This window comes from Neolamprologus brichardi, chromosome 16 (genome assembly GCF_056152115.1).
Source record: "Neolamprologus brichardi isolate AB-2024 chromosome 16, ASM5615211v1, whole genome shotgun sequence".
In the NCBI taxonomy this organism is placed as follows: domain Eukaryota; kingdom Metazoa; phylum Chordata; class Actinopteri; order Cichliformes; family Cichlidae; genus Neolamprologus; species Neolamprologus brichardi.
The window spans coordinates 11955866-11980552 of record NC_142119.1 but is presented as its reverse complement, the minus strand read 5'-3'; the positions used below and the strand labels follow the sequence as shown (position 1 = coordinate 11980552).

Sequence of the window (24687 nt, the reverse complement as noted above, 5' to 3'; positions counted from 1 at the left end):
GCACATGGTGTAATTTTAAGGTTAGAATTGTTTTCGGTCAATGCTATAGGCCACAGTCGATCAAGTGTTTCAAAGCCTTCATTACAGAGTTTGGGTTTTCTTAATATTTCATTGATGTTATATACCGGAGATGATGAAATCCTCACGTTTTTTTTTGTTTGTTTGTTTGCGTTGATGAACCGATTGTGAGATTTTCCACTATTTGTTTTATCAGTAGTACACAAGCAGTCGTACCCCTCTCCCAGTGAAGGCTGGTATCAAATTGGAAATAAGGAAACGGTTTAAACGTTTGATACGTTGTCCTTGTATTGCTTTCAAGTACATTTTGGGTTGTTATATTTTCCAAAGCATCCCAGTTTTTTGGGGATGGGGTTGCACCAGTTTACCACAGTGCACTTCCACTATTATTTCCCCCACACATTCGAATCATTGGGGCAGTTCACCAGTGTAGCGCTATTAAATTTGAAGCAACAACAGGAGTAAAGGTTTGATTTGTATTAGCCAGTAACTTGACACAGTTTCCAATATGTTTTAAATCGAAAAAATTAAAGTTCAGTTATAACTAATGTTTGAAAAACTGTAGCCCTTGAGTACATATTTAGGGTTGAAAGAATTTGAGTAACAAATGGACATGTTTTTCACTGCAGAAGACACAGAGGGGAGGAGATTGGTTGGCTGTTGTTGGCTCTGGTACCAAGCAGGTCCACAGCAGTACAGCTCTTCTGCGTGAAGCTGTAATGGAAAAGAATGTCAGCAGGGCTTCTCTCGAAACACTGCGGCTAAAGCTGACATAACAAGCTATGAGGGGAAACTCTGTGGATCACTTTTGCTGCTGCTTTCTTCGCTCACGCCAGACTATGTAGAACTGGTCTGACATGAGTGATGAATGAGTGAGGAATGTTTGATCAAAAGTAGAATCTGTATCATTCTGCTTATGATGCCTTTTGCATCTAAAGTAGTCTTCTGCACTCTCTGTTCCCTGTCGTTGTGAGTTTTGTGTGGAAATGAGAAACAATAGAGTTGCTAGTGGGTGTGGTTGGACCAGTGTCACACTGATTCAGTGACTCTTGATGTGCTTAAGCAGAGAAAGGTTGGTTGTAAAATCTTACACTGTTCTTTTGTTTTAAAGCTAATGCTATTACTGTTTCAATTAGTTACATAAGGTTTGAGTTATTCTGTAACATGTCCCAACATGCAGTGACCAGTATGCCCCTTTGGCTGCACTCTCTGACACACTCCCTATCGTAAAGAGGCTCTTACTGCTGGCCGGGGGGGTCATACTCTCATCTTTAACATCACTCTGGGTTGTTTACTGCTAGCTTTGCATTAGCTGTCTGTGCAGTTGCTTGCAACAGGCTGATGTATTATCAGCAGTTGTTTCTGGCCTGGACATAGTCTGCACTTACTGTCGCATTCTCAATTTTTCATTGCTTCACTATTTTCCTCCTCCCTGAACACAAACTGAAATCAGCTGACTACGTTACATGTGCACAGCGAGGAAAAGGCATGCATGATTTTTTCTCTCTCTCTCTCTCACTTATTGTGCAGATAACTGAGGAACCTTGTAGCACAAGTAATGACACAACTGTAACTATACTGTGACTACAGTAAGGGAAACTGATCATGTACTTCAGATGTCATCACGCTGCTAGATGAGGACAAATCAGCATCAAGGCTCCTCCACCGTGATCACAGTCAGACTTGGTGTGGGTTATAAAACGCTTTAATCAGATGTCATGTATACAAAGTGAAGCAACTCGTAGTGCTGAGTGTTCCTAACGAAGCTCTGGCTCCAGCCTGCTGTGTGATACATGGCAGTAAACAGTGGACTGGCAGCTCCTCTATAGTTTATGCAGTGGTAAATCTAGATGTCGTGATATGAGAATTCTTCATGCTACTGCCGTGGGATTGATATGTAATGCCTTCTCTTACGTTTCCCGTCAGTATCTCTCTAACACCGTCTGCAGCTATTTGATTATGTGTCTGTGTGAAAAGGTCAGTGTAATCGCTTGCGTCAGTGTGTCAGTTGTTTGATTGCACGTCAGTCTTTGGTATTTGTGTGTGCTGCAAGCAGTAAGTAGCTATTGTGTCGGTCAGTTTTAACCAGCTTTTATGACAAGTAGAGCTAGCTTAGGGAAAAAAGAAAAGAAAAACTGTTTTGCATTCACATACCCTGCTTCACATTTTTCTTTAGTGTAAAAGCACTAAAATTCCCTCTGCAGTTAGTGAGGTTAATGCTTTTACGAGATATTCACAGAGCTTAATTAGAACACTTTAATATATGTACTTTACTGACTTGGACACGGCCCATATGCATATTTTGTCACAGTCAGCTCCCAGCTGTTGTATTACTATCTCTCTCTTCAGCTCTTGGTATTAGTCATCATAGTCTATATAGTCATATCTCTGTCTTCACTCTGCTGCGCCCCTACATGGATCCCTGCTGAATCACTGGCTTAGTCTTATTGTCTTGATGTGAGCGATACCAGCCTGTGAGTTTGGAGGGGCATGATGAGATGATAAAGCTGCCTGTTTGCAGTGATAGTATGTTTTAGTGCCATTCACTGAATTACAGCCTTTTTTATATACTGTCCACACATTTCAGCAATTTTGCACAGAGCGAAATCATTGCCTAAAAACTGTATTTTATAATGCTAAATCGAGTGGTTAGTACTTTTCTACTCTACCTGAGCACTTTATACAATATGCCTTATTCACCCATTCACACCAACATAAGTACATAGTACTTTCTGTCTAACACCCACACACATCCAATGCATAGGAGAGCAACTTGGGGTTAGCATATTTGACATGGAATCAAACCACCAACCTTCCAGTTGAGCTACAACTCCCCCCCCCCCCCCCCTTCTACTTTCACAAGTCCTTCTCTGTGATCTGGTTGTATTTGTGCCAGAGTAGTTATATATTCTACTGACTGTTTTATTTCTGGAGTTCAATGAACTCCATTATTATCCAAAATCCTATCAAAGTCCTTTTCATTTTATATTTACATTATTACTCATCGACATCATTGAGCATTTAATCTGAGGAGCATAAAAATGGTTGCTCAGATCCTGCCATGTTGTTTCAGATGTCAGAATTAGCTTTTAATTTCACTTTTGTCGTTGTTGTTGTTGATAATTTTCCATCTGATGTGCAGCATCTTAAAAAGTTTTCATTACTGCACTTCATTTCTGTGGTAAAAACTTGGTTAAATACCATAGATGTTGGTATGTGCATCGCAGCCTCCGTGTCAACAAGTTTTCCCGTATGGAGAGTACAGAGTAGGTGTTACCGACACTGTGCTGGTGAGCAACATGTTTGTCTGCGGACGCATTTAAATTCAACAAATTGAACTCACTTCCTCCTGCTTGTTGTTTCACCTATTTGTAGTCTCATGTAAAATGTCTCACAGTAAAGGCGGAGAATTTCCTGGAACTGAAAGATAAGTTGAGAGTCTTTACTCGCAGTAAGTTTCAGGTATATATTAAACATGCCTGCTGCTGTAGTTTAACAGTTTACAAGTAAAGCTTAACAATCAAATCCACGTCAATACTAACCAGTCAGATAAAAGTCATTGATCACATTGGTCCTTTATTTTTATTTAAGAGTGTTAAATGTTACCTCCAGCTTCTCATTTGTCAGGATTTACCACTTTTTGCTCTCATAGTATTGTTTTGGTATTAATGTGTGAATAACAAAATTGTATGACTCAAAACCAACACGAGGAGGTCGCAGCCACCACAGACATCTGATTAAAATAGACAAGTCTAGCTCATCACGCTAAAATGGCTCCATCTATTTAACTGCAGGATGTTGACTTGTAATCAGCTGCATCAGCACAGACTTGCTATGATGAAGTTATCAACACAGAAACAAATTAACTGCAGTTACTAGTGATCAATAATGTTGGTGATTTTACTGAGTTGTAGTTGACTTTTAAATGTGACACATGAATTACAAATAACTAGTTTGTTATGTGATGCAGTAACTATGAGACGGTTGATGTTGACAAATGTTGTTTTGACTGAGTTACAGCCCCTTTAAGATTCAAATTTCCCAGCTGTAATGTCTCGTTTTTGCCTTCGACTGTGATTCCTTCTGGTTTAAAAATGAGTTCAAGGCTGATTGTGAGGTCAGACTGGAGCTTTTTCTCAAGTTTGACAGATTGTTTTTTCTTTTTTTAATGAATTGATGGAGTTGTTGTCACCAGCGCCTCCGAGCTAAAAAAGAATAAAAATACACGCACGTAATGTTATTTAATTGCATTAATTATCTTTACTTTCATGTGACCAATGAGTTTAGTTCTCTAGAAATCTGCCTCTGATACACAAATTCTCATTTGAGCAGACATGCTTTCAGTGAGAACAGCCTCACAGCTGCTACTCCAAACAGTAATTCTGATCACAATTTAATGCATTTAATGGGAAGCCTGTGAACTGTAGCTCTGAACAAAACCTGGTTTACATGCTTCCTAAATAGTCACTTGTTGGGTTAAATGCTGGTATTTATATAGACAACCAGAAAATGTTCACCTATACATGAAAGAGTCAATTTTCTCCAGTCGTGTTGCTGCATTACATAATAGACATAAAAATAAACATCCTCTACTACGAGAGCTTAAAATAAGCACTGCTGTGATGATGTGTGGCGTTTCACGTGGCGTTCTGTTGGGTAATTCCTAATGTCAGCTTCACTTTGCTTTAGGCAGCTGTTGCCAGGTTGTCAGCTAGTTCCCCTGCACTAAAACTACTTAGTCATCGCTGTTTTAAATGGAACATCTGTTAATATTTGAATCTAAAATTAGCCAGATTATAAATCCCTGGATTGAAAGAGCAAAGCCCATGGACTAAACTAGTCAAGTCCAGAATAATGCATTATTGTGGAACAGACAAAGCAAAAATCAGTTTTTGTCTTTGTAAAGTTTTATTTGTCAGATTTCGAAACGGATACATTTCAGATTTTGAAATACTTTGATTACACAATACTAAAGCTAGCACAATATCACACTATACATATAGAGGGGGAACATTAATGGAAAATTAATTTACTCTCCTCTCAGTTGCCCTTCACAACTGCAATTACAACAGGCTTAATGTGCTTTAGAGTTGATTACTCTGCAGCAAAAAGGAGCCATCATTCAAGCCCAGCTGTGCAGCACCAACATTTTTTCACAGATTTAGGAAGACAGCAGTTGTACAGGATAACTTTGAGATGGCTTCAGGACGTGCATCGTGTTGTAAAATCATCCCCCAGATATGGTCGCGCATCTTGTTGTAACCTTGCTGATCTCTTCCACCAATTTGGAGACGGGGGTCTTCCTGCCAAGTAGAGGCATGATGTGTGCTGGACAGACTCGGTGAAATCTTCTTCAATTTTAAGTTCAGTGTCCTGCACAATGTTTTAAATTTCAGTCGATTTCAGATTTAGTTTCATTACACAACAGTAAAACAAAAACAATATCACACTGTATCTAGAAGGGGAACATTGTACATCTAAATAGGAATTGGTGGAAACGAATTTTCCACTCTGCTCTCAGTTGTCCTTCGCAACTGCAATTACAACAAGCTTGATGTGCTTTAAAACTGACGGCTCTGCAGCAGCAGTGGGGTTTGGATCCATCTCCTCAAAGACGCCATCGTCAAGGCCCAGCCGTGCAGCAGCAACTTGGTTGGGTTTCTGAGAGCGGCGTTTGTCCAGGATTTCGTGTAAGATGGTTTTAGGACATGCATCATGCTGTGAAATCATCCCCCAGATGTGAAGTTTGATGACACGTCCCGGCTGTGGTCGATCATCTTGCTGTGGAACTTCTGTGCTATCATCCCAAATCTCCCCAGACTCGATCCTCTGGAGAACTCGTTGTAATCTTGCGTCACTGTTGAGCTCTTCCGTCATTTGGGAGAAGGGAGTTTTTCTCCCAAGGAGTCGTCGAGCGTGGCGTACACTGGAGAGGCTCAGCAAAACTCCCAGATCTTCCTCAATTTTTAGCTGAATGTCTTGCGCAGTCATCTTGTCATTGCTTTTTGTTATCTCATCAATGGCAGCCAAGATATTGCTGTAAAATATTAATAAGAAACAAGAAAACATCAGACAAACAGAAAAGCAAAAGTTATTTTCTGCAGGCTACCAGTCAGTAATTCAGTCCTTTGATTACTTACCGAGTTTCGCGGCAAGGTTGTCTCTCCTTGTAGTGAACCCTTGCAGTTCTCACTGAAACTTTAATGCCCAGGCTGGCAAGATATTGCTTGAACTCGTGTACTTGTCTCATTGCCCTCATGAGATGAGTCTCCTGGGATTCCTCCTTGCTGATTTGTGCCATGTCTGCTGTAGTACAGTATGTTGCGATCGGCAGCTTGGTAAATAACAGGAGCTTATCTGCTCTCATTTATATAGTTCAACTGGGTGGGTTTCAGTAAACTTCTGAAATACCCCATACTTGACCTAACCAATAGGAGTTCATTTACAATCTCTGTTCAGCAGAAAAGTAGTCAATCATGTAAATTGTGGTCCTTAACGTGGATGACGATGGGAGGTGTTAAAATGGCACACCCAAAATAGCACGCCCAGGTGCAGGCAGAAAGGCACTGAAATGTCTGGCTTGTTTTAACTGCCAGACAAAGAGCTCAAAAAGCCCCAATCAACTTCAATCAACGACTGACCCTTGATTAGGTATCGCTGTCGTTAATGATCCGATATGTATGTGAAAGAAACTGCTGTAACTGACAGAAGCTGCAGTTTCAATGAGTCCCAGGAGCAATCTCTGAAGGTCCTACATTATCACAGCAGTGTCTATACACAGTGAGCCAACAGCTAATGGTCACATGATTACTAACAATACTTATACAGAAATCTTAAATGTGAACAAAAATACATGGGCTTGTTTGGTACAAACCAAAACTGCCCGACGAGGCATTGATGGACAAGTTTATTCAGACTCAGGATGTCAACAAGACTGCAACTGCTTTCAAAACATTATTCATGTGTTTTATTGTAATATTTTTTACTGATTTTCTTAAATCTTTGAATCTGACATGTGCCCTCCATAAAATAATTAATAAAGACTAACACTAAATCTAATAAAACTAAACTGAAACAAGAAAGCTCCCTCTGGACACTAACTGAAGCTAAACTGAATTTACAGTTAAAAGTCAAAAATGAAATAAAAATAAAAACTAATTTTAAATATTAAACTATAATAACTCTTGAAACTCTTGACACTTGAATCCAAGGACCAGCTGGACATCTAAAGTTGAGCCCTGCAACGAAGCAGTCCAAAATCCATACAGTAACGAAATAGACTGATATAGTTCTGAGCGGTGTTATGACTCTGACATGTATGAAATTGTCCTCATTTTAGTCTTGGACCCTTAAAAGTCTTAGAATTTAGAAGGGCCCTAAAAGTATTGACTTTTTACCTTTTTAAAAAAAATCTGTTTAGAGAACTTTTTGTTCTTAGTTTTTAATCCTGTCACTGAAAAGAATTCTAGCATACAGACGCATAATGCAACTGTCATTAGAGCCAGCTATTTTTGGAACAGGCCAGACTCTTATCCACGCTTCAGCGGGAAAATCACGATAAACTGACTCAAACCTGCAGGTGATTTAACTTGCTTATCGTATTGAATATAAGTGTTGAGTTAGCAGCTAAATTGGTAAATTTATATCAAGTTATCACATTTGCCTGGTTCTTTTTTTAATTCCTAGAACTTCCTCACAGTTCAGTTAACTCCCTGAGGCTGTTTTCATCAGAGTTACAGAGATACATTACATAACTTACAGCATATGGCTAAACCTCTATGCTTGGTCTGGTGAGGCAGTTAACTCAGACCAAACCTGTTAGTCAGTCTGATGATTTAGTTTTATTAAGTCAGGCTTAGTGGACTGCTGGGATCACGAGGGAAGCTTGCCAGCCACACTCCTTTATGGTTAGTAAATGATATGTGGTATTAAAAAGGCACCTTGTGTTAGAACAGTGAGGTAAAAATGCAGCTTTGACATTGTCCCACAGTAGTATTAAACTTCTGTTATCAGTATCTAACAGTGACTCTGAGCCCCTGTCTCCAGCTCATTAGATGTACTGCTGAGACGTATGCCCTTTACAGGGGACACAAACAAAAAAGAGCATACACATGCAGTGCTTCGGCAACAAAACTGTGCTTGTTGAATATGGAACAGTGTGAACATGCCACAGCTTTTCATGCATAAAAGTCACTGAATTCATCGCAAACCTCTTGTTCATAAATCACCATGATGGCTGTGTATTCATCTTCCCACTTGCTTCACCACACACCTCCACCAGTGACAGCAGCACCAGCGCACTTGTATGTCTATTTTTGTGGATCTGTGTGTTTGTCTTTGGCCTCACTGCTACAGATTGTGTGCATGCAAATGCACCGCAAACAGCAAGGCAGAATGAGTTTATCTGCGTCAGCTTTGAAAGCAGAAGTTGAGAGATGAAGAGAGAAGCCAGCACAAGATTGAAGGTGAACTTTTGTGTTGTGGGACTGTTTATATATCTGGTGTCTGTGCTATACAGCCAGCTGTTCTGAAGTAAAGTCATGCTGAATGTTGAATCTGCAAAGCATATCCAGGCTCTATGTTGAGCCGTCTGAGGAAACCATAAACACAGCAACACTTTGATGTAAACCTGAGGAAAGAGAGTGTGGTGCTGACACAGACCGATACCTTAGTTTGCAGCAATAGTATTTCTTCATTCTCCAGGTGCGCTAAGGTGAGATCTGCAGTCAGATCTTCTGAATGTAAGGAACAGGAAGTGTTCCCTCTGTAAATTTTATAGTGTCCATGTCTTGCATATAACATTGTGTGTCTGCAAGAAAACATTGCACAAACTTCACGCTTCAAGCCTTCTAGTTAAATTTGTGCTCGTCACGTTAGAGCTTACTCAGCTGTGCGCTGCGGTCAGACTCTGTTTGTGCTTGTCCCTTGTTGAGCTTCTGGTGGTCTGTGATAGGTCAGTTTTTCTTACTGTGTTGTAAGTCTCAAATGTATACCTGTGGGTAATATCTGCAGAAAGAAAGCAGCATGTTGGACAATCTTGAAAGTAAAGATGAGTCTGTTCAGGATACAAAATATAGGAACAGTGAATGTGTCTTTAAATGTTGCTGCTCTATTATCTGCATGTAACTCTATCCATTAGATTAAATGTAGTCATTCAGTCAACTGTTTAGTACGTAGTCGGCAACACACATCTGACAAAAGCATGTGTAATATCGCTAGACCCACATTAAAGCTGTTTTTACTGAAGCTCTGGCAAAAAGTGATAAAGTATGGTGCTGCACGGAGACACCGAATATCGATATTTTATTAAGTAAATAAAATATTCTGGGAATACGATAAACAACAGCACAAACACCACCACAATGCTAAGATAGCTTTAGGTGAGCAAACATCTATTAAATCAGCTCAACTGAAGTGTGTCCAACACTGGATACACTGATTGTGAATGAATTATTGTGATTAGAGCAGGGCAAAAATATTTATCACAATATACATTTGAAAATTTGTGATAACGATATCCTCAGCATAACCATGTATAATATCCACAAAACTTAAAAAGAAGTTATACACACAGAATACGGTAATATTATGTTGAAGCACAGTATGTATCACTCCGCGAGGCTCCTGACTACGATAGCCGTAATGCTCCGACAATCCATCAAGCGGTGCGGCTTCGTAGCTTAGCAAAGTCGTACTAAAACATTTGACAGACATTCGAGCGCCGTGTACCACATAAAATCATTTCGAGGTCAGTAAACACAACCAGAATTCATACATAAGGCACACGGGATTATAAGGGGCACTGTCGTTTTTCAGAAAAATCAAAAGATTGATTTTAAGTGTGCCGTATTTTCCAAAAAACACGGTAATAACGATGGCTCGCTAGCATGCTCTACCAAAAATAGTGCTTTGTTGTGTATCTGAGGGACGAAAGCTAAACCAGTTCCACACCACTGAAGTTGCAGCATTTTTACAAACCAATTCTGGTTCATCTTTTTCATTCAACGATCCACTTTCGCCCTTCTCATTCTCCGTTGCCGCCATGTTTTTTCCTCCATGTGCGTATGAAAACAAAAACACTGCGCATGCGCGTTTTACCCATATTCTATCGTGATATTTCATTTTCTTATCATTGCCCAACATTATACCGGTATTACCGTGAACGGTATGATATGGCCCAGCCCTTATTGTGATAATATGATGATATATATTGTTTATTGGGGTTTTCTGGTCAATTGCACCTCGACTCTTAATGCAGCAAAGCTAGAGGCAGCGATGGCTGCTACTTTTCAAAGGACAGGTTTGTATTTCCTGCTATGGCATCGTACCATTTATATATTCAAGGCAATCACTAATACTTTAAATGTTTTATTATTCTGATTATTATTATTATTACATTTATACATCTTAAAATGAGTTAAGTGACACACAGTTTTGTAAATATCTCAGCTTACTGGTTGCTAGTTTCAGCCTGTTTACTGGAAGACAGACTGAGGTGATACAGATATCTCTCTGTCACTGTGCTTACATGTTAGACCCTATTCTCTGCTTTGTTTGGGGTGGCTTTGAAGCAAATGCCACTTTCTACATATGAATGGGGAAGTGTGATTGATAGGAGACTCATTTCCCCACTGACTGCTTGTCAGTGACTTGAATGTCAGCTGTTTTTACAAGGTAAAACGGTCGTTCTCCTCTCGGACCTCTTCGTGGTACACTTGGAGGACTATTAGCAGCGTCGTTAGTGCTGTTTGTGTGATGATGGGTGGAGTGAATGGCTTTTTTAATGGCTTTCAATGGGCCTTGAGGTGTCGACCATGAAACTCAGTCATTGCAGTTTCACAGTTGAGCACAAACGTGCACACTAATATGCATGGCACGTGCACTGCTGCTTTTAATGTGTCTGTGTATGATGGCAAAATAACACCTCTGAGTAGCTCAGTGCTTGTCAGTTTTTCCTATGAATTTGCAGCTACATTTGTTTGTTTGTCTAATCTAAACAGAGATGACTTTAGTTTCCCCTACCCCGTGAAACGTGCTGGGAGATCAGTTAAATCAACCAGTCCATATATATGTATAAAAACAACGCTGGTTTCCTTCAACTTCAACAAAGTGGGAATCAGTCCAATATTGTGTAGTCAACCAGGAATAAAATATTTTTCTCTTTCCCCTGTCCCTTCGTCCTCTCACATGTATAGACTCAAATTGAGTAACAGCAGGAATTAAAAATTAGTGCGACAATAAAATGATTGTAGGCTGCTGCTAGTTCTCCTTATGTTAAGCCTTACAGCTGATTAAAATGTAAGGAACATCAAGTGTTGTATTGATGGCAGTACATAGGAGCTGCTTCATTTGAACTTTGACTGTTTCATGCAATTCCTGTATGAGGTGCGCATTCGAAAACCTAAAGACTTGCAAAAAAAACCTTAAATAAAACAAACCCCTGCAATCTTTACTACAGCTCGCAACTTTTCAGACATTAGCAGCAGAACACCTCCTGAAGCTGCTGGCAGTAATGCACTTTTGTGTCCGAGTGCATGTTGCATGAGCCCAACAAAAGGCATAAGAAACCACAGTCACAGTCCTCAGCAGCAGCAGAGGAAAACCACAGGAAATAATACAATGTCTGAGGAGACCCACAAACAATGCACACACCCTGTAACTTGTGTAAACAGAAAGTGTATACAGATGCAAAACACGCAGAGGTCTTTTGTTGATACTCCCTAATGCAAACCTCTGGCGTTTCTAATGAAGCTGAATGATTGGGAGAGTGATGTGAATAACATTGGCAATCAGTGAGCTGCCACAGGTTAATGGGGGTAAGTAAGTGTGACTTCATTTATTTCAGCTGCCCTGCTTGCTAATATATTTCAACTGTTAATTGATAACAAACACAAACGAATACACAGGAAAATAAAAATAATCTCCAGCCATAATATTACACCAGACCACAAGTCCTGACCATCATGTTATGTCATCATGGAATGTATTTTATTATAGAGGTTGGCTAAAGGTTACCAGTTTACACGTCTGCCATACGACTTCTGTCCCATATAGCCTGCAATAATTGCTCATTTTTTCTAACTATATAGTCTGCGAGCCACTACAGCTAATGTGGCTATCATGTAATTGCTACTAGTTAAACGGCTAATGTTAGTGTGTGTGCCTTAAAGGTAGTTGAAATGGGAAATCTCTTAAAATTTAATGTTGTGAATGTTCCAAGTATGAGCGACAAAACAGGAATATGTAAGGCTGGGTAGTACTGTTAGTAACGGGCTGAGTGCATATTTTATGCATGGCAAAAATTCAAAGTGTTACCAAGTATATTTGTCTAATTTCTAGTCCAAAAAAAATCTTATGACACTTAAAATAAGACACAATCAGCTACAGAGTAACATTTCAGTGAGATATTTGAACTTGTTTTAGACAATGCATCTTGGATATGGAGAATTTTTATTTGTTCCATTGGCACATTTTTTTCACCTACTAAAAGATATTTTTGCTTGAAATAAGTGAAAAAAAAATCTGCCAATTGAGCAAGTGAAAATTCATCCAAGATGCACTGTCCTAAAAGTTCATCTATCTCACTGAAATGTTAAGATTTTGAATTTTTGCAGTGTGAAGGCCTTCCTCAACACAACACTTTTAACCTAACAAGAACAAGAATTCCTGTGCATGCTATAGTAAAACCACACTGGGTTGTTTTGCTTTTGTTTTCTGCTACTTCTCTGTCTGTTTCCCCTTATAGAGTTTAAGAGATGTGAAAGACTCCAATTAGCACTAATGTGTCAAGGAGCCCTTGCCTTTGCAAGCTTAAATAAGATTTAAGTGTGAGGTGTCCAGTTATAAAGTAGAAGAAAGTATTTAACAATTCAAAAGTGATATCTCTGCAGGTGTAGTCACCAGTTACAGTTACCTTCACTTATTTTCCAGCTTGCAAAAAGCTCCAAAAATGGCCTGCAGCTGAACTTAGCACATCTCCACTTGTTATTTTCCTCTTCTTCCAACCACCCCCGACTCACTGTGAATTCCTTCTCTCCTGGCTATGTTTCTTTGGCGTTGATTTATTTACTTATTTATTTTTTTCCTCTGGCCTGTGCCTGTCTGTCTGTCTGTGAGTGAGTATTTGGGGGAGAGCACACTGGAGGGTATCTGATACTCTCTGCTGCCTGCTTCAGTCTGAATAGCTACTGCGGCCCCTGGGGGCCAGGGGATACACATCTGCAGGAGCCACACTTCACAGAACATTGTCTTCTTGAAAATTCCCTCAACACACTCTCACACAACGTCAGCACAAACAATAGTGCACACTCCAAACCCTCAGAATCAATGGACACACAAATACCGAAAAAGACTTTTCACACACAGGCATCAAACACTGATCCCTTGTTGTTGCACACGAGGACCTCACTACGGACATTTTCATGCATACACGAGTGCAACACCATGATATCATATCACGGCATGTGAATCAGAAAGTGATTTTACCATTTTACCACTATTAAGTCATTTGTATTTGTAATGACTTGTACTTTCAGTTTACACCTGAAAGGATATTTCTTTGTTGCAATGAAATACTATCTACTTTACCACCTTTAAAACCTTTATTTGATTTATTTGATTTATCATATAAATTTTTTTTATTATATAATATACCTCAAAAATAAACTATGAAAAATATCTGAGTCTTTCTGTTTTCACTGTTAAGTCTGTTTTATTTATAGTCAGTAGCACATTTAAACAGCAGAAGCTGACCTGGCCTGTGCTTTAGAGACGGGCACATTTACATTCCAGGTCTCCAAAAAAAGCCTTTTTCACAATACATGAAAAGCTTAACGGTGAGTTTTGCTGTATTAACTAATTATTATTAGTTAATTTTTATGGAAAGTGAAAATCACAGTGATCATTAAAATGTGTTCAGAATTAGCAAATTATTATCATAAGTCGTGACACGCTGCTCTCCCCTATATAAGCTTTACTTAGTATTAGATCAATTCCAAAGTTTGTGGTATCAAACAGAAATAAGTAAATGGCAAATAGCAAAACTGCTGTATTTACATAATGTAAACAGTTATTGACGTCAAAGTTAAAGAAACCTTAAACATCAGAATAGATAATAGAGCAGACAAATGAAATGCGTGGAGAGGAATACAGCAGAGGCCTCCAGAAGGACAAAGCAATACAACTGCGGGTAGGAGCTTTAAGGTTTGAGATGAATCTCAGGTATAGAAATAGTAGCAACAACAGAAAAATAAGGAGTTGATTCAAAAGTAAAAACCTACTTTTAGCTTCAGTATTTCTGTATGGATTTTCCTTTTTTTCCTTTTTTTTAAAAAATATATTGTTTTCATGACCGTAGGACAGTCAGAGGTGTTTGTCAAGAATTTAAAAACTAAGCTGTATTTCGGGTTTAGAAGTGTTGTTTCTAAGCTCTTGACTGACTAATCTTAGATGTTTCTTGGCTTCTTTTTTTGCAGTCAGCCTCAATAAGTTGAGAAAACCATGATTCCTAATGGTCCTCTAAAACACAAAGATTTAAACGTCCAGAATGTTTGAGCAGAAATCTTGCTTAGATGCACCTGGGCTGGTAAACTCCAGCGGCAGACAAGCACAAATCTATTTGTTGTTACCTTAAATGCACATTTAAAAAAGCAACTTCCCTAAACACAAGACATCAAAGTTTTCCCGAAACTGAATTAACACTGAATTGTCAGAGCCTCGCTCCGTGTGCCGAACTGTTGCCTGGTGACTTTTTCTTTTTTTTATGTTGTAATCAATGCAGTTCCACCATACACTGATATAGAAGATGGTAGCAGTTTTACCAGGTTGCAGAGATATAAGTGTCAGACAATTAAAAATTTCTCGGAGGAAGTCCCACGCTCGCTCAGTCCTCAAGTGAAACCTACACTATTGTCTACCAACTGCAAGGTCGGTGGTTTGATCCCCATGTCTCGACACATGCCGTCCTAGTGTAGGTTTCACTTAAGGATTGAGCGAGCGTGGGGCTTCCTCCAAGAAACACATATTTTACCCCTAATGTATTTATCTGAGTGAGTGTGTGAACATTAGCTATGAATATAAGCACTGTGTGATTGTGTGGTATGTTGAATGGGACTGAGAAAATGCTGTGAGTATATAGAAACAGACAGAGCACAAAGTGATGCAGAACATACACATATTTATTGCATGATATAAAAATAACTTTGCAACAGTAGCGAAATGTAAATAGGACCAGAGTGTGAATGTGTAGAAGTGGTTACAGAGAGAGAGGGAGAGAAAGAATGCAGCTGGAGGCACAGAGTACTTTAACTTCAATATACTGAGACTTCATTTCAAATAAACACAAGTAAGGATATCACAAAGCAAAGGAGTGTAATTCACAGAGCTTCACAAACAACAGTAACACCACAACCAAAGTATCCATATTTAAACTGAAAGCTACTTTAGGCTGCTCCATTGTCACAGGTAATTTGGAATTTCTTTAGTTTATTCCTCAGGTTCAACTAATGCGTGTGTGCATGTTTAAAGTGGCGAGTGCTGATATTAAAAGATCACTGCACAGAGGACATTGAGCTTTAACTGTTAACGTTTGGTCAGCGCGTGTCTGATATGCTGATTTCTTTGTGAAGTAATAAGATACTATCAGACATAACGAGGACATCATTTAAATGAAAACTTGGATTAAAGCTGCACGAGAGAGAAATCTAGACTGTGAATACAGTCCTGGTGTATTTGGTAGAAACTGACCGTGTTACTCAAACTGACCAAGAACTTCTTGCTTTGAGTTGTAGTAATGATACAGACTTGTGAAAAGGGAAGTGTTGTGCCACTACCTTTCTCCTACTCACTGCTCGAGTTTTTTCATGAGCTGCTTTGTAAGTAGAAACTTTAGTCCGTTTGCTTTCCCATGCAGTCAAAAGATGAGTATTATTAACTATATAACACTAGCATGACTGCACTGCACAGTGCCAGAAACTGCGGTTTCCTCTTTCTGCTGTTCGGACTTCGGAGTGGCACTTCCTGTACCTGAGCAGAACATCTGCAGTGTTGTGGAGTTTTTCTGGTTCCACCTTAAAATGTTGAGGGTTTCATTGCGGAATGTCCTGTCCAGCACAAAGTACATGATGGGGTCAGTTGAGCTTCTCAGTGCAGCAAGAAGAAACAGGCAGTTCTTCAGCTAGAGAAGGACAAGAAAACCATCATCATGTCAGATTTCCACATACTGTGGGATATTTGTACTTTCAATCTGTATATGAAAAGCAGTCACCTCGATAATGCCGGAGAATGGGTGGCAGCTGGAAGTTTCTTTGGTGGGGGAACATTGAAGGGGAGTTTCATGGACCAGAGAAATGAAGATGGGTTTGAAGATATGGTGCGGCAGCAGGCAAACAGAAAGAATGACCTGTGTGGAGTTTTTTTTTTTTTAATTTAATGAAATATGTGAAGTATATTGGAAATTTAAACAATAACATTATTTTAAAGTATAAAATTACTCATAGCCACCTGGATGACCACAATGTTTCGGAACACCCTCCTCAGCAGTCTCTGGGAGGTTGTGACTGGTGTGTTGCGACGTGAGCGCCGGATATGCCTCAGCACCGTGACGTAGGACAGCAGCACCAGCAGGTACAAAACAAAGAAGAAGGCTGTAATGACCACAGTGGCAGTTTGAGACAGACTGCCTCCGAGTTCCACAGCAGGGCTGTAGCACACCTTCCCACGTCCTGATTTGTCATTTTTGGTGGTTTGGTTCATAGCCTCGTGCACTGCGTAATAAACAGTCACTGGCACTATGCTCCCCACTGACATTAGCCACACCGTGATGCACACGACGTTGGCGAAGGACACTTTTTTGAGGCTAGCGAAGAAGGCGTGTGGCAGCAGGGTGGTGCAGGCGCTGGGCCTCGAGGCGTGGGTGTTCTGGATTAGGGACGCAAAGCGGCTGAGGGCCACCCAAGTGAGCATCATTAAGCTTATATAGATGTTAACGTGGAGCACCGGGGTAATGCCGTGCAGGACGAGCTGACACAGGACATCATTCAGACCCCAGACCAAGCCTTCGGCATAGTAGGCTGCGAGGAAGGGCGTGGTGATGGACAACAACACATTGGATATACTCAGGTGGCACAGATACATGTGGGTGGGGGATAAGTTGGAGATGCACCGCAAGAACACCCAGAGAGCGAGTGCATTCCCTGGGAGGGCGGTGAGGAAGAGGAGCGCATAGACGGAGGGAAGGAAATATAACGTTGCAGCAGTCGGGCAGAGGGAGAAGTTACAGGTGGTGGACGAAGTGTTTTCTGATGGAAACGTGCCCTCCATTTGATCTAGAACACAGACGTTAGTAAGTTGGCTTTTAAATCTTGTTGACATCAAGGCTTCCTGAATTGTCACATTTTTATTTAATTATTTTTTAGCAAAATCAGACTTGACCATTACTTCAGAATGTCTATGAGGAACTTTGAGTCTATTCAGTGACAAAGCTACAAAATCAGCAGCTCAGATAGTCAGATGTTATAAATATAGACTTGACCAGAAACCCTTCTTAACTGTACACCGTAACCTGACGTGCAACTGAACGTCAGGTGGGTATAGCCCGCAACCACTCTGAAGGCTGCAGCACAGGGTTAAAAAGAGTTTAAGGTTTCCAGCTGAGAGCATAACTCAGGCACAGCATGTGTCCGAGTGTGAGAGGTGTGGGATCATGACAGTTCATGATATCTTAGTGACCCACTGCAGGCTAGCATGTTATTGTTTTAGTGTTTTTCTGGGTGAGAAGCTAACCTCTTATGTGTTATGTGCATGGCTTGTCAGTGCACTGGTGTCTGTGGGTGCAGAACTCCTCAAACCAACGTGTACTTTCTTTAGTTGCATAGTTTAACTTACTTAATCTTTGACATTTTGTTACAGTTCTGCTGTGCGTAGATGTAGATGTAGCAAATATTATACAAATTAAAACTAAAAAATGCAAATTAATATTAAATAACTTTTTAAAAAAACAAAAAACAAACAAACACTCCATTTTCAAAAACTTTGAATTTTCCATCAATTATTTTACAGTTCAGGCTTTAAAGGGTTAACCTGAGCTTTGCAAGCCGTCTAACTAAATTTGTCGTCTTATATCAGAGTTGTATGCTTAGAGAATGGGCAATACTGAAGTGTAAGGCTTGTAAAATAGACACATTTTAATGCATGTTTTACAGGGACGACTGGAGAAACTGATATGCTCCTGTGTAAAACACCATAAAGTATTTAAAGAAGTTTATTAAGTAGGTCACAGAGATGACAGTTTCCCGTATGTTTAACATTTGATCGGTGAGGAGATGATGATGCTCTCCAGTCTTAACTTGAATGTCCAGCACTTCTCAGTACAAGTTGTTGGAAAAGCAGCAAAATTGTCAGCAATATTTTCTTTCTTTCTTTTTTTCAAAGTGATAAAATGGAACATTTAACAAATTAAGTGCACTTGACTAACACAACATTGCACAGAGATGCGTTTGGCTTCATGATACATACCAATAACAGGTCCTCTGAGATGTTTCAATGACACTGCCCCATGTGAAGTATTCTGAGAGTAGAGTAGAAACGGTGGTTTTAACAGCAGGCATGACACGCTGCTTCTCTGCAGTGTCTTCCTTGTCGAAGTAGCGCTTTATTGTAAATGGCAAGTTGTCGGTGGGGTGTGGTATTTTCGTAACTAGAATACTATGTTTTGTCTAGCAGGCTTCCTCATTTCGTTTCAGGGTATGCTGTGTATGACAAATAAGGAGCAGTTATGTGTTGCATGTTAAGTGTTCCAATCAGTGATTCAATTTGATATTCTCTTTTAAATAAAAATAAATAATTTTCTCTCATTCAAATTAGTTTCCATCTTTCTGCGCATTTACTCATCCGTTCATCTTTTCTGCACACAATGTTTCGCTTGGGTTGCAAAAATGTCTAAACACTGTCCCTTTTCTGCCTTGGGGTGGCGCTGTTGTTTTAGATGAGAAGCAGAAAGAGTTATTTGGTTCTTGAGTCCCTACACACACTTCCCTTCCATAATAAGGGGCACGCTGCATGATAAACATTGATTAGCACAGGACTATTTATATCCTACTTTATTTAGAAAAGCACAATTTGGCACATTAACATAAGCTTTATAAAATAAATCACACCAAGATACAGAACAAACTTTGAAAACAGACTTCTGTAAATGTCAGAGCTTGTCTTAATACGTAAAGAAGTGGTATTTATCGGTGAAGCCCCATGCTTTCACCTCAGTAGGCGTTTCTCTGTTTTTTTCTTCTTCTAATGCTGTTATAACTATCATAAAGATCAGGCTTTGATCGAATCTGCAAAGTTCCCGTCACCTTTCCTTCACTTTGTCTTCAGCGTGTTTTGTTAGTGACATGGTCATCTGCAGGGTCACACACACGTTTATATTTAAACAGTATGTGACAAATGCTTTGATAAATGCAGTGAGGGGAAAAGAGTATTGACTTGTTATCATGTTTCTATCTGTGCAATTGTGGTTTGTGTCTCTCGTTTATCTGTGCTTATACTAGATTAATGCAGCATATGGGCGTGAAAGGAACTGCACAGTCCCCGATAAAGTTCACAGTTTCACTCGAGCGGTGTAGTATGAAAACACCAGCTTATGCAAAAACCGATGCTGATGATGAAAACTCAAAATTTCTCATGCCACACAAGTACATTCAAGTTTCTCTATAATAAGAAAGGACATATTTTTTAATTTGGAGGATTACTCGTAACATTAAGGACGGATTTACATGAAAAAAGTTTCCAGAGGTGGGTCTCAGGAATTTTGGGGGATTCTTTACCATCAAAGATAATACATCTACAAACCCAGTTACAGAAGTAAAGATCCACACTGGTACAGAAAACAAAACCCACAGTAACTTGCGGGACAACCAGCTTCAGTGTTCCTTGTCACTGCGTGTCCAAGTTTCTGGTGAAGATAGATATTCCTCTGTCGTTCCAAGTCTTATATATTGAGGTTCAGTGGAAAGAGCCCACTCCCATCATGACACAAATGTTTAATCACAGGACTAATCATAGGCCCTACAGTGTAACAGAGCCAGTACTTTTCCTCTGCATAAAATAATGTGAAGTCGTCCTAAACCTTTTCAAAATAAGCCTTAGTTCAAAGGTTTTTCTTAGGTAAGCACCAAGTAAAGGCGCACAGGCAAGAGCAGCAGCTGCCCTGTCACGCTCCTCTTCTTCTGCTGGCTTCTGTCATATTTACATGTTGTTTACGTTAGTAGAGTTATCGCTCTGCTGTGTGGGGATTTATAAACCACTTTCTATCTTTGTATTACTAATTAGACTGGTGTTTGGGTGTTCTCTGTCAGTCCTCCCATTTCTACTATCCATCTCAGCAGTGGAGCTGCTCCCACTGATGCCTGTAACATCTCTTAAGCAGATCACGTTGTTCACCAAGCGCAGCACCTCCTTCCTCACTGAAGAGGATAACAGGAAGTACATGACAGGGTCCAGGCAGCTGTTGAGGGCAGAAAACAGCAGAGCCACCTCGTTGGTTTTGTCAGCGACACACATCCAGAAACACGAAGTGTCTGTGATCTGCGTTTTTATGTAAAACACTCTGACCACGTGATAGGGCACAAAACAGATGCAGAAGAGAAAGAGGATGAAGAAGGACTTCTTGGCGGTTCGAGTGTAGCGAGTGGAGTTGGGCAGATCTGGATTTGCTTGTGATGTCCTCAGCAGCTTGAGTGCGATCTTCCCGTAGGACATCATGAGAGAGATGAAGACTAACCAAAAAAGAACCACCATACACATGTTGATGTAAGCCTTCCACTTTGTCTCATCCAGCTTCTTGTAGTGGAAACACCTGGACACAGGAAATACATTTTGTCACACAAGTTGACCGCTTCAGATCTTTGACTTTAACAGTAAGGTAAAAAAAAAAAAAAAAGATTTAAAGGTTTTACCAACCTGCCCACATGAGGAGAGTCATTCTTTGATAACACCATCACTGAAATGATACAAGCGGGCACAATCCAGACGATGGCACACAGGGCGAAGCTGAGCTTTGTGGAGCAGAGTTTGCGCTGCATTCCTACACTTTGGTGGATCTTAAAGTAGCGATCCACACTGATCAGCCCTAACAGAGTGATGCTAATGTACATGTTCATGTAGAAGAGGTGTCCCACTACTTTACACAGGGTGGGATCCAGATTCCATTTGTCACCTTGGCTGTGATAGAGTATCCTGAATGGCAGACAGACCACCAGCAGCAGGTCTGCAAATGCAATGTTAATGAGAAACACTCGAACAGAGTTCTTCTTGGAGTGGACGCAGAAAAAAACCCACAGAGCCACCAGGTTCCCGACTAGACCCAGGATGAAGATTATAGAGTAGCTCACTGCCAGCGGGACCTGCAGTGTGTCGTCATCTCCACACGGGTCAAGGGTTACGTTTGTTGTTTGGTTCTTACACGAGAAGTTTTTTGCCATGGTGTCTTTTTTCAAGGGATTGACAGTCCTGCAAACAGATGAGGGGCACACATGGAATAATTTGCATTTTGGGAAAGGGCTGTCATACGTACAGGTTTGTGGGTGTGAGCATTAATCTGCCCTGCAAAACACAATCTAACCATCATAACCTCAGGAACTGGAAAGCCCTAGAAACATGTGAATAACCTGTTCAGGATTTCTTTGGTATCTTTTGCACATTACCGCAGCCAAGCAGTTTTAAAATGATGTCTATGTGCTCAGTCAGTTTACTTCAAGAGAAGTATATCAAAAGATCAGTAAATGAAATAGCAGTAAAAGGAAACCGCTTACTCTCCTCACAGCTCAGCGCGATTGTGTTGCACACAGTGTAAAAAAAAAAAACAAGGAACTTTTCAAAACACTCACCTAGTTATTGGAGTTCATTAAAAAAGAAGTATGTGTTCCTTTCTTTGTGTAAAGGTCTGTGTGAACGGTGAGGATCAGTTCCAACCTCACACACATACACACTTAGTCTTTTTGTCTTCCTCTGAGGTACTCCAGGATATCCCTGTAAGTTGAACATGCAGGAAAAATCCAAATTTGCCGCTCTGAAAAAACGGAAAAAGTTCCTTGTGTCATCTCATGTTCGATTTTCTCCTGTAGTCCAACTCGCGTCGAGCAAATACTATCGTCGTCACAGAATAGTACTGTGTAGACTCCGCTTCAGTTTTTTCTTTTTTTTCTTTTTGGCTTCCCTAACTGTCCTATCTCACTTTCAAGATAAGCGCCTGTCCACAGCTGTGCAGTCAGAAATGCTGAAGTGCAGAATGTTGCACAGAGGAAATTTCATACTGTGGTCAGCCCCCCTCTTTTCTTCCGAGCACCATACAGAAGCAGAGAGAGAGAGAGAGAGAGAGAGAGGCCTTCTGATTATGCACATGAGGGGAAATACTCACAGGGCATGCTTCACTTGTGTACAGTATGCTTTCCACCTTGGACTCTGGCTATTGGAGGAATCTGCAGAGTGTGTTCAACTGTGGTAATCCCCCCCCCCCCCCTTTTTTTTTTTTTTCAAAATGGTATTTAATGTCCTCACGTAAGAATTTTAGAAAGAATTTAGAAAGGTCTGAGCAAAAGCAGAAATTTTAATACTCCGTTCAACAGCTATAGCACGGTAAAACTGTTTCTGTCAGCTGTTTTTCAGATCCGTATCAGTCCACATTAAACCACAAAGTAACACTATATCATAGAAAGGATGCTGCAGATGACCACAAATGTTAATGAAAAGCAATGTGAAACTAAACAGGTGTTGCCATGTGCAAAACTGCTCGACTGAAATGTTGTGGTTGCATTACTTGATGCTTTGGGAAGAAAATACCGATCTTTGTTTTTATGGCGTGTGACGACAACATGATCAAAAAAGCAAAAGTCAACGTTGTATTTAAAATAACTGGAGTCGTATAAAGACTACAGCAAACGTCCTACTCTGATCTTCCCATGCTCTCAGTTATTTGTGTGTGGCCGTGGTGGGTGGTGGTTTGGGGTGTGTCTGGCTCGTGTAATGTCTGTTATTTATAGGAGAATTTCACTCTTTAATTTGCTAAAATCTCTGTTTCCTTCTCCATTCTCTCATTCCCAGCCTCACTGCGTGTTGCTGGCCTCTAAAGAGAACTCGGCTCCAGTGAAGCTGGGCGGGTTCGGAGTGGCGATCCAGCTCGGAGAGTCAGGACTGGTGGCAGGAGGTACAGTAAACACCACAACACGGCGGGATTCTCCCTGCATGCTTTGTCACCATTTGTTTAGGGAGATTTTTATTTTTTCTGACTTGTGGGAGAAGTTCCACTAAGATGGGATCAAAGAGACAGAACACGTCTCTGCTCCATGATTGAACTTATTGTTGAAGACACCATTTAAACACTTGTGACATAAAGGACACAGGGTTTATGACTGAGAAAAACACATAGTTATGACACATATCGATATAATTTAGAGTGACTTTCCCAGCATATTATATATAAATACTTTACTTGAAATTATAGAATATGATATTCATGATAACTGAGCGTGTACATTCATCAGTACATCATTAATAGGATCTGCCAAAAGTTTACTGGACATATTTTTGCTTCCAATTTGGCTGACTGGAAACAATTACAAGCTGGAAACCATTTGAAATGTTTATTCATGGATTCCAGTTCATAAATGAACAACTTAAAACTACAACAGGCAGAAACCTGTCCTGAGCCCCAATGACCATTCACAGAGACAGTGCACTCCCCTGGGTGAAAGTCATTAAGCTACCACATCTCACTGGTAAAGAAGACTTTGGTTGCAGTGAAATAGTCAGTGAGCAAAAGTGAAATGACCAAGATGCTGTAATATAAGATACAAGATATTTTGGCGCCTCCTTTATGTTCTTGAGCAGAGGATACTCTGGAGCGTTCTTTATATAAGGAAAGGCGATGTTGGCAAGTTAATTCTGTATTACTGTGTTACTCTTATGCATCGCTAATATGTGGATACTTTTTAAAATCTCAACAGCTGTTAAACCCACTGATGATTTGTGTCCTGTGTGAAACACTTTGTAAGGTGGGTTTATCAGAGCGAATTAATGATTATAGTGATTATAACTCAATTTATATAGTTTTCTCCTCATTTTGGTGTTATTTAGAATTAATTTCACTTCAGAGATCCTAAATGCTTTAATAAAGGCGAGATTTAAAGCATTTTCATCTTAATGATGTTAGTTAAAGCACAAAAATATGAGGGGACTGCAGAGTGGGTAATATTTGTTAATATAATAATGACATTTTTAAGTTGTAATGAATGAATTGAAATGAATGAATGCTAAATGAGTAATGGGGGAGCTAAATAGCTTGCAAAAGACAACACATTGAGAACACATGGATTTCTGTGGTGCATCTTTAGGAGATCATACTTTCAGCACATCGTGCTTTCAGGCAACCTGGGTAATTTCAGTCAGGAGTTGAAAGTCCTTTCCTTCACATCTTTTCTTGACTTTGTGATATTTTCCTCTAAATTTCAAGTTAAAGGCTTTTGTGAAAAGACATAGGATGCATTTTTTTGTTTGCTTAAAAGCAACCTTTCTTTTTAGGCTGCCTCACCTGATCCAACCTGAAAGTGTACCCGGTCACAGCCCTAAAGCCTTAAAACACAGGAGGAGGTGCAGAATTCCACTTTCTGTCAAGAGCAC

At 40.0% G+C, this 24687-nt stretch overlaps 3 protein-coding genes across 16 annotated transcripts in view; 1 reads left to right on the top strand and 2 right to left on the bottom strand.

Moving 5' to 3' along the window:
- Positions 1-24687, top strand: part of caska (calcium/calmodulin-dependent serine protein kinase a) — a 161734-nt gene that overhangs the window by 83624 nt on the left and 53423 nt on the right. For all 14 annotated transcript variants that reach the window (XM_006805981.3, XM_006805985.3, XM_006805977.3 and 11 more), the window contains exon 6: positions 23113-23215. In XM_006805981.3, coding sequence (XP_006806044.1) covers positions 23113-23215 — 103 coding nt within the window. The remainder of the gene's footprint in view (positions 1-23112; positions 23216-24687) is intronic.
- LOC148098187 (putative G protein-coupled receptor 82) lies at positions 15889-17410 on the bottom strand. The gene is made up of 3 exons (XM_087830087.1): positions 16519-17410; positions 16283-16417; positions 15889-16192 (listed from the first exon to the last, which is right to left on the bottom strand). The coding sequence occupies exons 1-3, from the start codon at positions 17386-17388 to the stop codon at positions 15950-15952; spliced, it is 1248 nt and encodes a 415-aa protein (XP_087686213.1). The 5' UTR covers positions 17389-17410; the 3' UTR covers positions 15889-15949.
- gpr34b (G protein-coupled receptor 34b) lies at positions 19934-22268 on the bottom strand. The gene is made up of 3 exons (XM_006805971.3): positions 21900-22268; positions 20974-21522; positions 19934-20869 (listed from the first exon to the last, which is right to left on the bottom strand). Exons 2-3 carry the CDS (start codon positions 21492-21494, stop codon positions 20308-20310), a joined length of 1083 nt encoding a protein of 360 aa, XP_006806034.1. The 5' UTR covers positions 21495-21522; positions 21900-22268; the 3' UTR covers positions 19934-20307.

Bases quoted from the DNA above. Each gene is read 5' to 3' on its own strand.
- LOC148098187 (XM_087830087.1), bottom strand. From the start codon at position 17,388: ATGTCAACAAGATTTAAAAGCCAACTTACTAACGTCTGTGTTCTAGAT. The intron at 16,418-16,518 runs GTGGCTATGAGT...AACTCCACACAG, and splicing joins GAAACATTGTGGTCATCCAG to GTCATTCTTTCTGTTTGCCT. The intron at 16,193-16,282 runs GTGACTGCTTTT...GTCCTTCTCTAG, and splicing joins CATTCTCCGGCATTATCGAG to CTGAAGAACTGCCTGTTTCT.
- gpr34b (XM_006805971.3), bottom strand. From the start codon at position 21,494: ATGGCAAAAAACTTCTCGTGTAAGAACCAAACAACAAACGTAACCCTT. The intron at 20,870-20,973 runs GTTGGTAAAACC...TCCTGTGTCCAG, and splicing joins GACTCTCCTCATGTGGGCAG to GTGTTTCCACTACAAGAAGC.